This window comes from Triticum dicoccoides, chromosome 7B (genome assembly GCF_002162155.2).
Source record: "Triticum dicoccoides isolate Atlit2015 ecotype Zavitan chromosome 7B, WEW_v2.0, whole genome shotgun sequence".
In the NCBI taxonomy this organism is placed as follows: Eukaryota; Viridiplantae; Streptophyta; class Magnoliopsida; order Poales; family Poaceae; genus Triticum; species Triticum dicoccoides.
Genome location: NC_041393.1, coordinates 660,313,140 through 660,323,073, shown reverse-complemented (window position 1 = coordinate 660,323,073; position 9,934 = coordinate 660,313,140). Strand labels below are relative to the sequence as shown.

Genomic DNA, 9,934 nt, shown 5'->3' with positions numbered 1-9,934 from the left:
CTCGTCTTAACATGGCAGAAGACCGTGCGAAGCACGCTGAGCGGCAGCGCCGCCTCCTCCTCGCCCAGGAGGACGAGCGGGTCATGGGGGAGTGGCGCCGGCGCCACCCGGAGGACGTCGCCTACGAGCAATCCTTCTGGGCAAGGCGCCGCGAGGAGGACACGCGAAGGCGCCGCAATTCGCGGGTGGAGAGGCGTCGGCGGAAGGCATTGGCGAATGCGCAGTCGGATATCGTTGTAGCAGGTGGGAGGTCGTTCTTCACGGAAAACAATGATCGTTGGTTGGACATATGGCTCGATACCTCGGACGACACCGACGAGTATGATGATGGTGATGAGGATAGCGACTTGGAGTAGTTTCTATCTAGTTGCGTCGTAGTTTATCTATGCTTTCGAACCATCTATCTAGTTGTGTCATAGTTTATCTATAATTTCGAACTATCTATCTAGTTGCACCAATGTAAAATACCTTTGTATCGTTTTTTATTTATGCAATCTATCTAGTTTTATTTATCTATGCTTCCGATTTATCTAAAAATAAAAAAAATGTTGTGTGCGCGCTGCATTTTTTGCGCGCTGCTGGAGCAGCGCGCGTGCGCTGTATTTTAACGCAGCTGCTGGAGCCAGCGCTACGCGCCGCGGCAAACCAGTTTTTTGCGTGCGGCGCGTTCGGCGCCTGTTGGAGATGCTCTAAACACTGTAAGAAGCCTCCTTTCATAGTCCAGCTTCCATTTCTTTGCTTGGGATGTTTCAGATATCAATCAAGGTCTGCTATTTCTTTTGACAATGCAATCGAAATCCATATTATATATCCTTGTTATATTCTCTAAGATTTTGTGTTCAGCGATCGTGTGATGCATAGTATTTTCTCCGGTCCTTTTTAGTTTGCATATAAGTTTTGTCAAAAGTCAAAGTATCTCTACTTTGACCAAGTTTATAGAAATCTCTACTCCTAATGGAGCAGTTGGTAGGATTGCGTCCACGGTTTATTTTCGTCTGGTTATATTTCGTCTGGTTTATTTTCGTCCGGTTTATTTTCGTCTCATATCCCACCACCATATCTCCTCACATTGATTTTTTTACCCTGACAATAAAAACTTTCCTAACTTTTCCAAAGTTTCCTAACTAGACACGTTATAAACGGGCATGTACCGATAGCACGTTATCAATTAATAAAATTTTGTTTTATGACAATCAATTCCAAATCCTAATTTTCCTAATGCATCGATCTTTGCCTTTTTTAAGTAGTTATTTTGATAGGGAGGGTTTAGCCACGAAAATCATCCCTCCATCATCGGATGCATCCCTCACCCACGTCGCTGTTGCAGGATCTTCATCCGTCATCCTGAGCAATTGGGGCGGCGATGCGGGCGAGCTTCACGATAGTGGGGAGGACCAGGCCGCGGTGAAGGCAGGTCATGCGCTCCTCACGCTCCACGAACGGAACCTGCGCACGGAGGCGGTAGCGCGGGGTGGCAGCCGGCAATGAGGCGGCCGCGCTACGTGACGAGCTACGGGTCCCCCTTTGTGATGTTTTGGCATCGCTCCTTCATCGCACATCCTCAGGTTCCTCTTGCCCTTCCCTTCCTCTGTCCTCCTCTCCAATCTCTATGCTTTCACGTGCATCCAGTTTTGATTCCTCGTGTGATATATACCAAACATAGGTACGTCAATTCACTTCCTTCCCTTCCCTTCGTCCCTCGGTCCCACGCTCGTGGCGCTGAAGTGGTGGCAACAGGCGATGGCGGTGGTGTCGCTGATGGCGACGAGGACAGCATGTGGCAGCTCCCGAAGCATGAACACGACCGCACCTCGGGCCTGCCGTCTGCCAAGATATGGGTGAGTTCTCGTGTTGCCAACCATAAACCCTCATGTCCTACAAATTCCTCAAACCCTACCGTCTTGATCCCGTCCACGCTCTGATCCAAAGGACGATGCAGCTCTGGCCGATTGACAATGGAGGTTTGGGATCCTTCCTCTCAGCACCCACTCCTGGAAGAATCAGCGGTGCGCCACGCCGATTGAACCCCGTCGAGATCACTCGCCAAGATTGCTATTCTGAAGTTTATTGTAAAGAAAGTGAAGAGTGAGACAGGATCCGTTTATTTTCAACCGGTTTATTTTCAACTGGTTTATTTCCATCAAATTACCCCCACCCCCACGCCCACCCACCGGAACGCGCCCAGCGAACCGGGGAGAGATCCATTGATTTGGCTAAGGTAGGAAAGAATCTATTATTTGTTTGCTAAAGCAAATTGCATTAATGGGAGAGATCCGTTGATTTGGCTAAGGTAGGAAAGAATCTATTATTTGTTTGCTAAAGCAAATTGCATTAATGAAAGAGATCCGTTGATTTGGCTAAGATAGGCAAGAATCTATTATTTGTTTTCTAAAGAAAATTGCATTAATGAGAGAGATTTGTTGATTTGGCTAAGATAGACGGTTTTGAGTAAAGTTATCTTTACTGTAGACATATAATGACAATTAATCAAGTATCAACATCATTGCATGCTTATTGTGTGGAATGTGTGTCCCAATGTTGACAGAAGGTATAAAAAGATTGTCTTGGAATTATTATTGTCTTGGGAAGATATTGCCCTGAATTCTCATTTCTCATCAGAAATTTAGTATCCATTTTCGTTGATCTTATTTACAACATGTACAAGTCAGTAATAATCTAAGGGGGTGAGATTATGATAGTTGGACAAGAAACTTGGTACTGTCGTGTAAGGTAAAGGTAGGAGAAATAGGAGATAAAAGCATGCATGGTGGGAGAAGGAAGTCGAATGTCGCGTGGTAGCTCAGACATGGAGTGTGGAAGAAAGACAATGACGAGATGTATGTATCTACTAGATCATGACCATGAGATATCATCCCATAGAAATGACCTTTGACTCTCATGTCACATGAATTTTCTCTTTGTATATATATATATATATTTGTTAATCCGTGGCAACGCACGGACACTTAGCTAGTAAGTATTAACATTCACAATGCCAAATCAACATTGTTCGATTCATTATGAAATGTAGTTTCATATTACATATATTTGGTATTGTAGATGTTGATATTTTTTAATATAAATTTGATCAAACTTTGTAAAGTTGGACTTGACACAAATCTAATATGCAGAGTGAAAATGACCGGAGGAAGTATTATGCCTTGTGAACCTCTGAAAGACTTTGTTGGCGACGGTCACCTTGCTGAACTTGTATTGTTCACCAATCTGAGAGCTTAAGAAGCTCTCTCTGTTGATTGCCAAGTTGTATTGTACTTCCTAAGCTTTGGAGAAATGAGTTCATAAGGTCAACTCCACCGCGCGACCTCAAACGGACATCCGGATTGGCCGGAATTTGTCTCTTTGGGGCGCCGATGGGTTCGCCCGTGTCCGGCTGTGTTCGTTGGGTTGTGCGTGCGCCCACCGCGCGGTCGTACCCCAAATCGTGTCTGGGGTGGACGGGAATAAAAAACTAAAAAACTAACTAAAAAAGCAAATAAACGGATTTTAAAAAAACATAAAACATATATAGGGATCGGCCACAAAACGGCCCAGTTTCAACGGCCACTTAAAAGGCCCAGTTTCATAATTAACATAATAACAAAATAAAAAAAACTCCTCCCACACGCTCCTGCCGCGCCCGTCGGTGCCGTGGCCGTCGCCGTCTTCACTGGCTGCCGGTGTCGTCGTCGTCGCTGATGAGGTCGACGTAGTCCGGCGGCGTCCAGAGGTGGGGCGGCGGTGCGTGGTAGACGGGGGTGGGCTGGACGGCCGGAGGTGCCTGCACCACCTCCTCCCGCGGCGACGCCTCCCGCTCCGGTGACCGCGGTGGAGTGGGGCACCAGGTCACGCCCACGCCGGCGGCCATCTCCGGAACAGTGCAGGACCAGCCCCACCCCTGGCCCAGCAGCTGCAGGAACGCGGCCAGCGGGTCCTCCTCCATCGGCTCCTCCGTGACGGCCGCCAGCTGCAGCTCCGGGAAGGCGACGTCCTCGGCGGCAGAGAGGGCCATGGCCTCCTCCAGGCCGTCCCACTGCCGCTCGTCGTGCGTGTTCATGGAGTCGTCCATTACACGCTGCAGGAGACGGGCCTCCTCCTCCGCTGTCATGCGAGGAGGGGGAGGTGGCGACGGAGACGGGGAAGGCGATGGCGTGGGCGTCAGGCCGCGCACTCGCGTACGCCCGCGCGCCTCTGCACGTGGCCTCCGCAGCCCGGACACGGTGCCTACGAAGTAGGACGCGCGCCGCACATCGTGCTCGTCCTGGAGCCATGTGTCCCACAGCAGGGAGTTGGGGGCATACCTGTGGTCGTAGTACAAGTCGTCGGGGATGAGGCGGCGGCGGCGCGCGGTCTCATCGCGCCGGGCACGGCCGGTCACGGGCACCGGCGGGATGGGGACCCGATCCGCGGAGAGGTGCCATCCGTTGGGGAGGTGGGCGTCGCTCCACGGGACCGGCGTCCTCGTCTCCCAGTACCTCTGGCACACGTCCGCGCAGATATACTGCCGGTCGCGCTCGCCGGCGGGCCTAGGGGCAATGGTGAAGGGGCCCGGCGCGGGGGCTCGACGGGAGGAGCACGGCGGTGACGCGGGGGCTCGACGGGAGGAGCGCGGCGGTGACGCGGGCTCCTCCTTCTTCACGGATCCGCGGCGGCGGCCAGCGGAGGAGCCGGCCTCACGGTCGTGCTTCCCCTTGCGGCCGTAGTTCCAAAGGCCCATTGCTGCGGCCGGCCGGCGAGGTCGACGACGGGGAGCGGAGGGTTAGGGTTTCGAGGGTGTCGGGTTTCGAGGGGGCAGAGAACGGCCGGAGGGGCCGGAGTGGGAAGTGTGGACGACGAGCTGTCCACGGCTTCCCATTTAAGAAGGACGACGACCCGTCGCTATGCGGATGACAGGTGGGGCCACCCGCCCGTGCGCATTTATGTTGGCGGGTGGGAGGTAGGTGGACGCTTGCCACGCGGCCCCGACGCGGACGTTCGAAGCGTTCGTTCGCTGTCCGCCGCAACCCAAACCCGGCGCAAGTTTGCGCTCGAAATGGGTCGGTCCGGACACAAAACGGACCAGATGGGTCCGGGCCGTCGCGCGCTGGACCGTCTGATTTGTTCGTTTTGCCCCAAACGAACGGGGTCGGACAAGATAGGGTCGCGCTGTGGAGTTGGCCTAAGGTAGGGAGATGACAATGGATGATTGAAGCTAAGGAATCTGAACTCCTTGCCACCTGTCCAAAGAAAAAGGAAACCGAACTTCATAGAGCTGTACCTATCTTCTGTTCATTAAATTATTATATCTTCTGTTTATTTTCCACATGATTAGATGATGCATCTATCTGAATTATTGATTTCTGAAGATACACTTGCATTCATTCGCTCTTAGCACACACGCAACTTCATACATAAATCAATAAATCAGGAAGGTAACCAATGTAGCCCTGTTTGTTGCTCCTGAGATTTAGCATTCCCGTTTATCCGTTATATACTACCAGTTTTGCTAGAACTCATCTAAATGAAATATAGGCCCAGTTCTTTTGCCAGAATCTGGGGATTCTCCTAGAATCCGACCCTTACCCAGCTTCTCTCAGAATCTTTGAGCCTCATTTGTTTTACAATCCTATCTAGTTAGAGTCTAATTAGATAGGATTGTAAAACAAATGGGGCTGACAGATTCTGGAAGAAGCTGGGTAGGGGTTGGATTCTGGGAGAATCCCCAGATTCTGGCAAAAGAACTGGGCCATAATTTGGTCTCATTCACCTTTTATATACATTGGATGTGATGCTATAAGATGCGTGTGTGCTGATGTGGATTGTATTTGTTCTTGTTTTCAAAATGAATGAGACCAAATTATATCTCATCTAGATGAGTTCTAGGTACTCCCATATACTACTGCCTTCATCCCATAGTATTAGAGCTAGTATAAAATACGCTTTAATATTATGGGACGGAGGGAGTAATCAATTACTAATCATATGGAGAAGGCAAGATCCTGCTATCTATCGAACTCACTGCTCCGGCTGTCAGGCTAAACTACAGGCTTATTTGCGCCGCAAGCGCGAAGGCATGCGTCTCTGATGAGGTGCATCTCGGCGGCGGCCTCCTTCATGCCCATCCTCTCGTACGGCGCCCGCCGGCAGCAGCTCAGCGCGACCCTGACGGCGGCGATCACGCAGTCCCGCGCCGTGACGCGCACCTCGCTATCCTCCGAATACGACGTCGACACCGTCGACATTGTCGACATCGAAGCTGAAACAGAGACTGATCTGTCCAGCTCCTCCATCAGCAGCAGGGCCGGGTCGAGCACCTGCTCGATCCTCTCCGGGAACGCCGCCGCCACGAACTCCGGCAGCGTCGTGCCGTCCCTGAGCCCGCCGTCGGTCGGCGCCTTCCCGGCCAGGATCTCCAGGAGGGTCACCCCGTAGCTGTACGCGTCGCCAGCCGTGGACACCCTCCCCGTTGTGCCGTACTCTGCAACAAGCACAAGAGTTTCAGATAAGTGATCGTAACATCTGACATGCCATGGTACGGAAGTTGCATGACGGAGAGAGACGTACCTGGTGCGACGTAGCCGATGGTGCCCCTGATGCCGATGGTGCTCTCGGTGCCCCCTGGTGCGTCGAGGAGCAGCAGCTTGGCGAGGCCGAAGTCGCCGATGCGGGCCGTCATGTCGTCGCCGAGGAGCACGTTGCCCGGCTTGAGGTCGCAGTGCACGATCGTCTGGTCGCAGCTGTTGTGGAGGTAGCTCAGCGCGTCGGCGATGTCCACGGCGATGCCCAGCCTCTGGACCAAGCTCAGGCCGCCATGCTTGCGCACGTCCGCGGGACCCGGGTGCAGCCACCGGTCGAGGCTGGAGTTGGGCATGAAGTCGAACACGAGGGCCCTGAACTCGCCGCCGGCCGCGTCCACGCTGGCGCAGCAGGTGACGATGCCGATCAGGTTCCGATGCCGCGCGCTCCGCAGGGTCTCGCACTCCGACAGGAAAGTCTTGCATGCCCCGGCTTGCCGGAGGTCGAGCACCTTCACGGCGACGGCCACGGCGTCGCGAGCCAGGTTTCCTTTCGTCTTCAGTGCCAGGGTGCCGCGGTACACGGACCCGTACTTCCCGGCGCCGACGAGGTTCGCCTCCGCGAAACCGTCGGTGGCTTTCGCCAGCTCGGCGTAGGACACCCTCGGGTAGTAGTTGCCGTTGAGCACGCTGCGAGCCGCCGTGCTGGTGGTCCTCGACTTCCTCTTGCGCCGCCACAGGAGGACTGTGAACAGTACGGCGATGCACAGAGCAGCTCCTATGATGGGCACCGCGATCTTGAGGAACAGGTGAGAGCCTCTGGAGGAATCCCCGAGTGTCCGGCACGGCGGCAGCCGGAGCTGCGGGGCGCCGCCGCAGAGTGCGCTGTTACCGGTCATCTTGAATCCGGTCGCGTTCGCGAACACGCCACGCTGCGGGACGTTGCCAACGAGGTTGTTGCCCGACACGTCGAGCACGATCAGGGAGCTCATGTTCTCCAATCCCGCCGGCACGCCGCCGGACAGTTCATTCCGCGAGAGGTCCAGCCCCTGCAGCCCTGTAATCTGGGCGAGCTCCGGCGGGATGGCGCCGGATAACCTGTTGCTCGACAGGTTCAGCATCCTGAGCCCCTTCAACTTGCTCAACGACGGCGGGATGCTTCCGGCGAAGAGATTGCTGTCCAGGTCGAGGAACTCGAGGCTCTGGCAGCTCCCGAGCTCCGCTGGCACGTCGCCAGATAAGCGGTTCCCGGCGAACGTCATGAACGTGAGTTTCGCAAGCTGTCCTACCTCTCGCGGGAGAACGCCGTCCAGCTGGTTACGCGACAAGTCCATCGCCGACGACAAGGACGAGAGGCCGAACAGTTCCCTCGGGACATGGCCGGCGAGCCCATTGCCGGAGAGGTTGAGCAGCATCAGGCGCTGCAGGTTGCCGAGGCTGGGAGGAATCGACCCGTTCAACGAGTTGTCGCTGAGGTCGAGGCTAAGCAGCTCCGTGAGGTCGCCTATGGCGGACGGCACCGGCCCTGTCAGCTCGTTCCCTTGCAACTGCAGCTCTTGGAGGTTCCCCAGCTTGCCAATCCCCTCCGGGATCGTGCCAGCGAGGAGATTATGCCGGAGGTCCAGCATCTGCAGCCCGGCGAGGTTGCCGATGCCCGGCGGTATAACGCCGGAGATGCGATTGCCCGACAAACTCAGCGCCTGGAGCGTCGAGAGGCGCGCGATGGAGCTCGGCATCGCGCCGGAGAAGTTGTTGCCGCCGAGGAATATTTCAGTCAGGGCGTCGCAGCTCGTGAGGTTGTCCAGGAACTCCCAGCCGCCGGCGTCGGTCGCCGTGAGCTGGTTGTTGGACAGCTGGAGCGAGTGCGGGCAGAGCTTGCCTATCTCCGGCGGCACCTGACCGGTGAAGCTGTTGTTGGCCAGGCTGAGGAACTGCAGCTTGGTGGCGTTGGCAAGCGTCGCTGGGATGGGCCCGGTAAGGCGGTTGCCGCCGAGGTAGAGGTGCACGAGCTTCGGCCAGCGTGCGCCCGCGTCGCGCGGGAGCTCGCCTTGGAACGCGTTGTTGGCGAGGGCGAGGCCCCACAGAGACGACATGTTGAAGAAGCCGGGCGGGATCTCTCCAGAGAGGCGGTTCTGGTACACGCTGAATAGCTGGAGATTCGGTAGGCGCGTGATGCCGTCGGGGATGTCGCCTTCGAGGAGGTTCTCGGCGAGCTCGAGCCGCTGGATCGTCGTGAGGTTGGCGAGCGACTGCGGGATGCGGCCGGAGAGCGAGTTCGCGCTGAGCGTCAGCGCCATGAGCATCGGCATGGCGCCTAGCCAGGCTGGGACGCCGCCGGTGAGGTTGTTGTTGTTGAGGTACGCGGTGGAGAGGTTCGTGAGGCCGCGGAGCGCGACCGGGATCTCGCCGGTGAAGGCGTTGTCGCAGAGGCTGAGGAACTGGAGCCGCCCGAGACGGCCGAGGCTAGCCGGGATGCCACCGGAGAAGGCGTTGTCGGTGAGGTTGAGGACCTCGAGGTGCGCGAGGTCGGCGACTACCGGGGAGAGCGTACCGGCGAGGCGGCGCGAGCCGACGTCCAGCGTCGTGACGCGCCCCGCGGCGCTGCAATTCACCCCGACCCACCGGCAGATGCCCGTGTCATTTTTCCACGACCGGAGCGCGCCTGTCGGGTCCGACGTCACGCCGGCCTTGAACGCCAGCAGCGCGTCCCGGTCGGTGCCCGCCGCAGCCGCTAGACAGGACAGCAGTAGCAGAGCCACCGATGCAACCGCTGGCGCCGCCATGGTGGTCCGTCCGGGGTCGTCGAATGCCGATCAGGTTTGCATGGGCGTGGTCTGAATAAATGGAGAGAGCTCGAGTGATCAAGTCGCGGCTGGCTAACTCATACAGCTAAGGTGTATGTATGTGCATGGTCAAAGGGTAATCTAATCTGTTGTGAAGTTCAAAAAAAGAAAAAGAAAAATCTGTTGTGCAAGTGAGACCGAGTACACAGTCAGGTAGGTAACGGTGATGGTGGTAGGATTGTCAATGCATGCACTGACTTCTTCTTTGTACTCGTAGCAGCCGGGTCAGCAGACCACGACGGGTTGTTACTATATACTTTTATAGAGTATTCTGTTAATCAGCTGGTTCGACATAGTATGGGCGATTCAACTAGTAATGATCGTGACAGGACATCGTTACGTTAGGCACTTCGTTGACATTAGTTGGACATGATTGCGGGTGCAAACTGGCTGCTTACCAAAAACAAATTCTGCCTTGAGCATGTCGATCGGTTGGAGTAATTCTCCATAGAACTCCTTTTGTCCTGCTAGCAATTAATCACTTTTGTAATTCCTACAGCAATTGAGATATTATTGTTGGGTTTGTCTTGCACATCTAAATGGTTCAATCAAATCTATGAAAAATAAGGACGCCGATAACGCCCCCACGTGTGCGCGTTA

The 9,934-nt window shown here is 55.1% G+C and overlaps 1 protein-coding gene and 1 long non-coding RNA gene across 2 annotated transcripts; one reads left to right on the top strand and one right to left on the bottom strand.

Moving 5' to 3' along the window:
- Window positions 1–1,306: 1,306 nt before the first annotated feature.
- LOC119340903 lies at window positions 1,307–2,146 on the top strand. The gene is made up of 3 exons (XR_005164740.1): window positions 1,307–1,565; window positions 1,664–1,838; window positions 1,940–2,146. It is a non-coding gene; the product is annotated as an uncharacterized LOC119340903 (long non-coding RNA).
- Window positions 2,147–5,791: 3,645 nt separating this feature from the next.
- LOC119335288 (putative receptor-like protein kinase At3g47110) lies at window positions 5,792–9,325 on the bottom strand. Its single transcript, XM_037607427.1, has 2 exons — window positions 6,541–9,325; window positions 5,792–6,454 (listed from the first exon to the last, which is right to left on the bottom strand). Exons 1-2 carry the CDS (start codon window positions 9,272–9,274, stop codon window positions 6,012–6,014), a joined length of 3,177 nt encoding a protein of 1,058 aa, XP_037463324.1. The 5' UTR covers window positions 9,275–9,325; the 3' UTR covers window positions 5,792–6,011.
- Between the last annotated feature and the right edge of the window lie 609 nt (window positions 9,326–9,934).

Coding starts and splice junctions, on each gene's coding strand:
- LOC119335288 (XM_037607427.1), bottom strand. CDS start 9,274: ATGGCGGCGCCAGCGGTTGCATCGGTGGCTCTGCTACTGCTGTCCTGT. Junction 6,455..6,540: donor CATCGGCTACGTCGCACCAG/GTACGTCTCTCT, acceptor TGCTTGTTGCAG/AGTACGGCACAACGGGGAGG.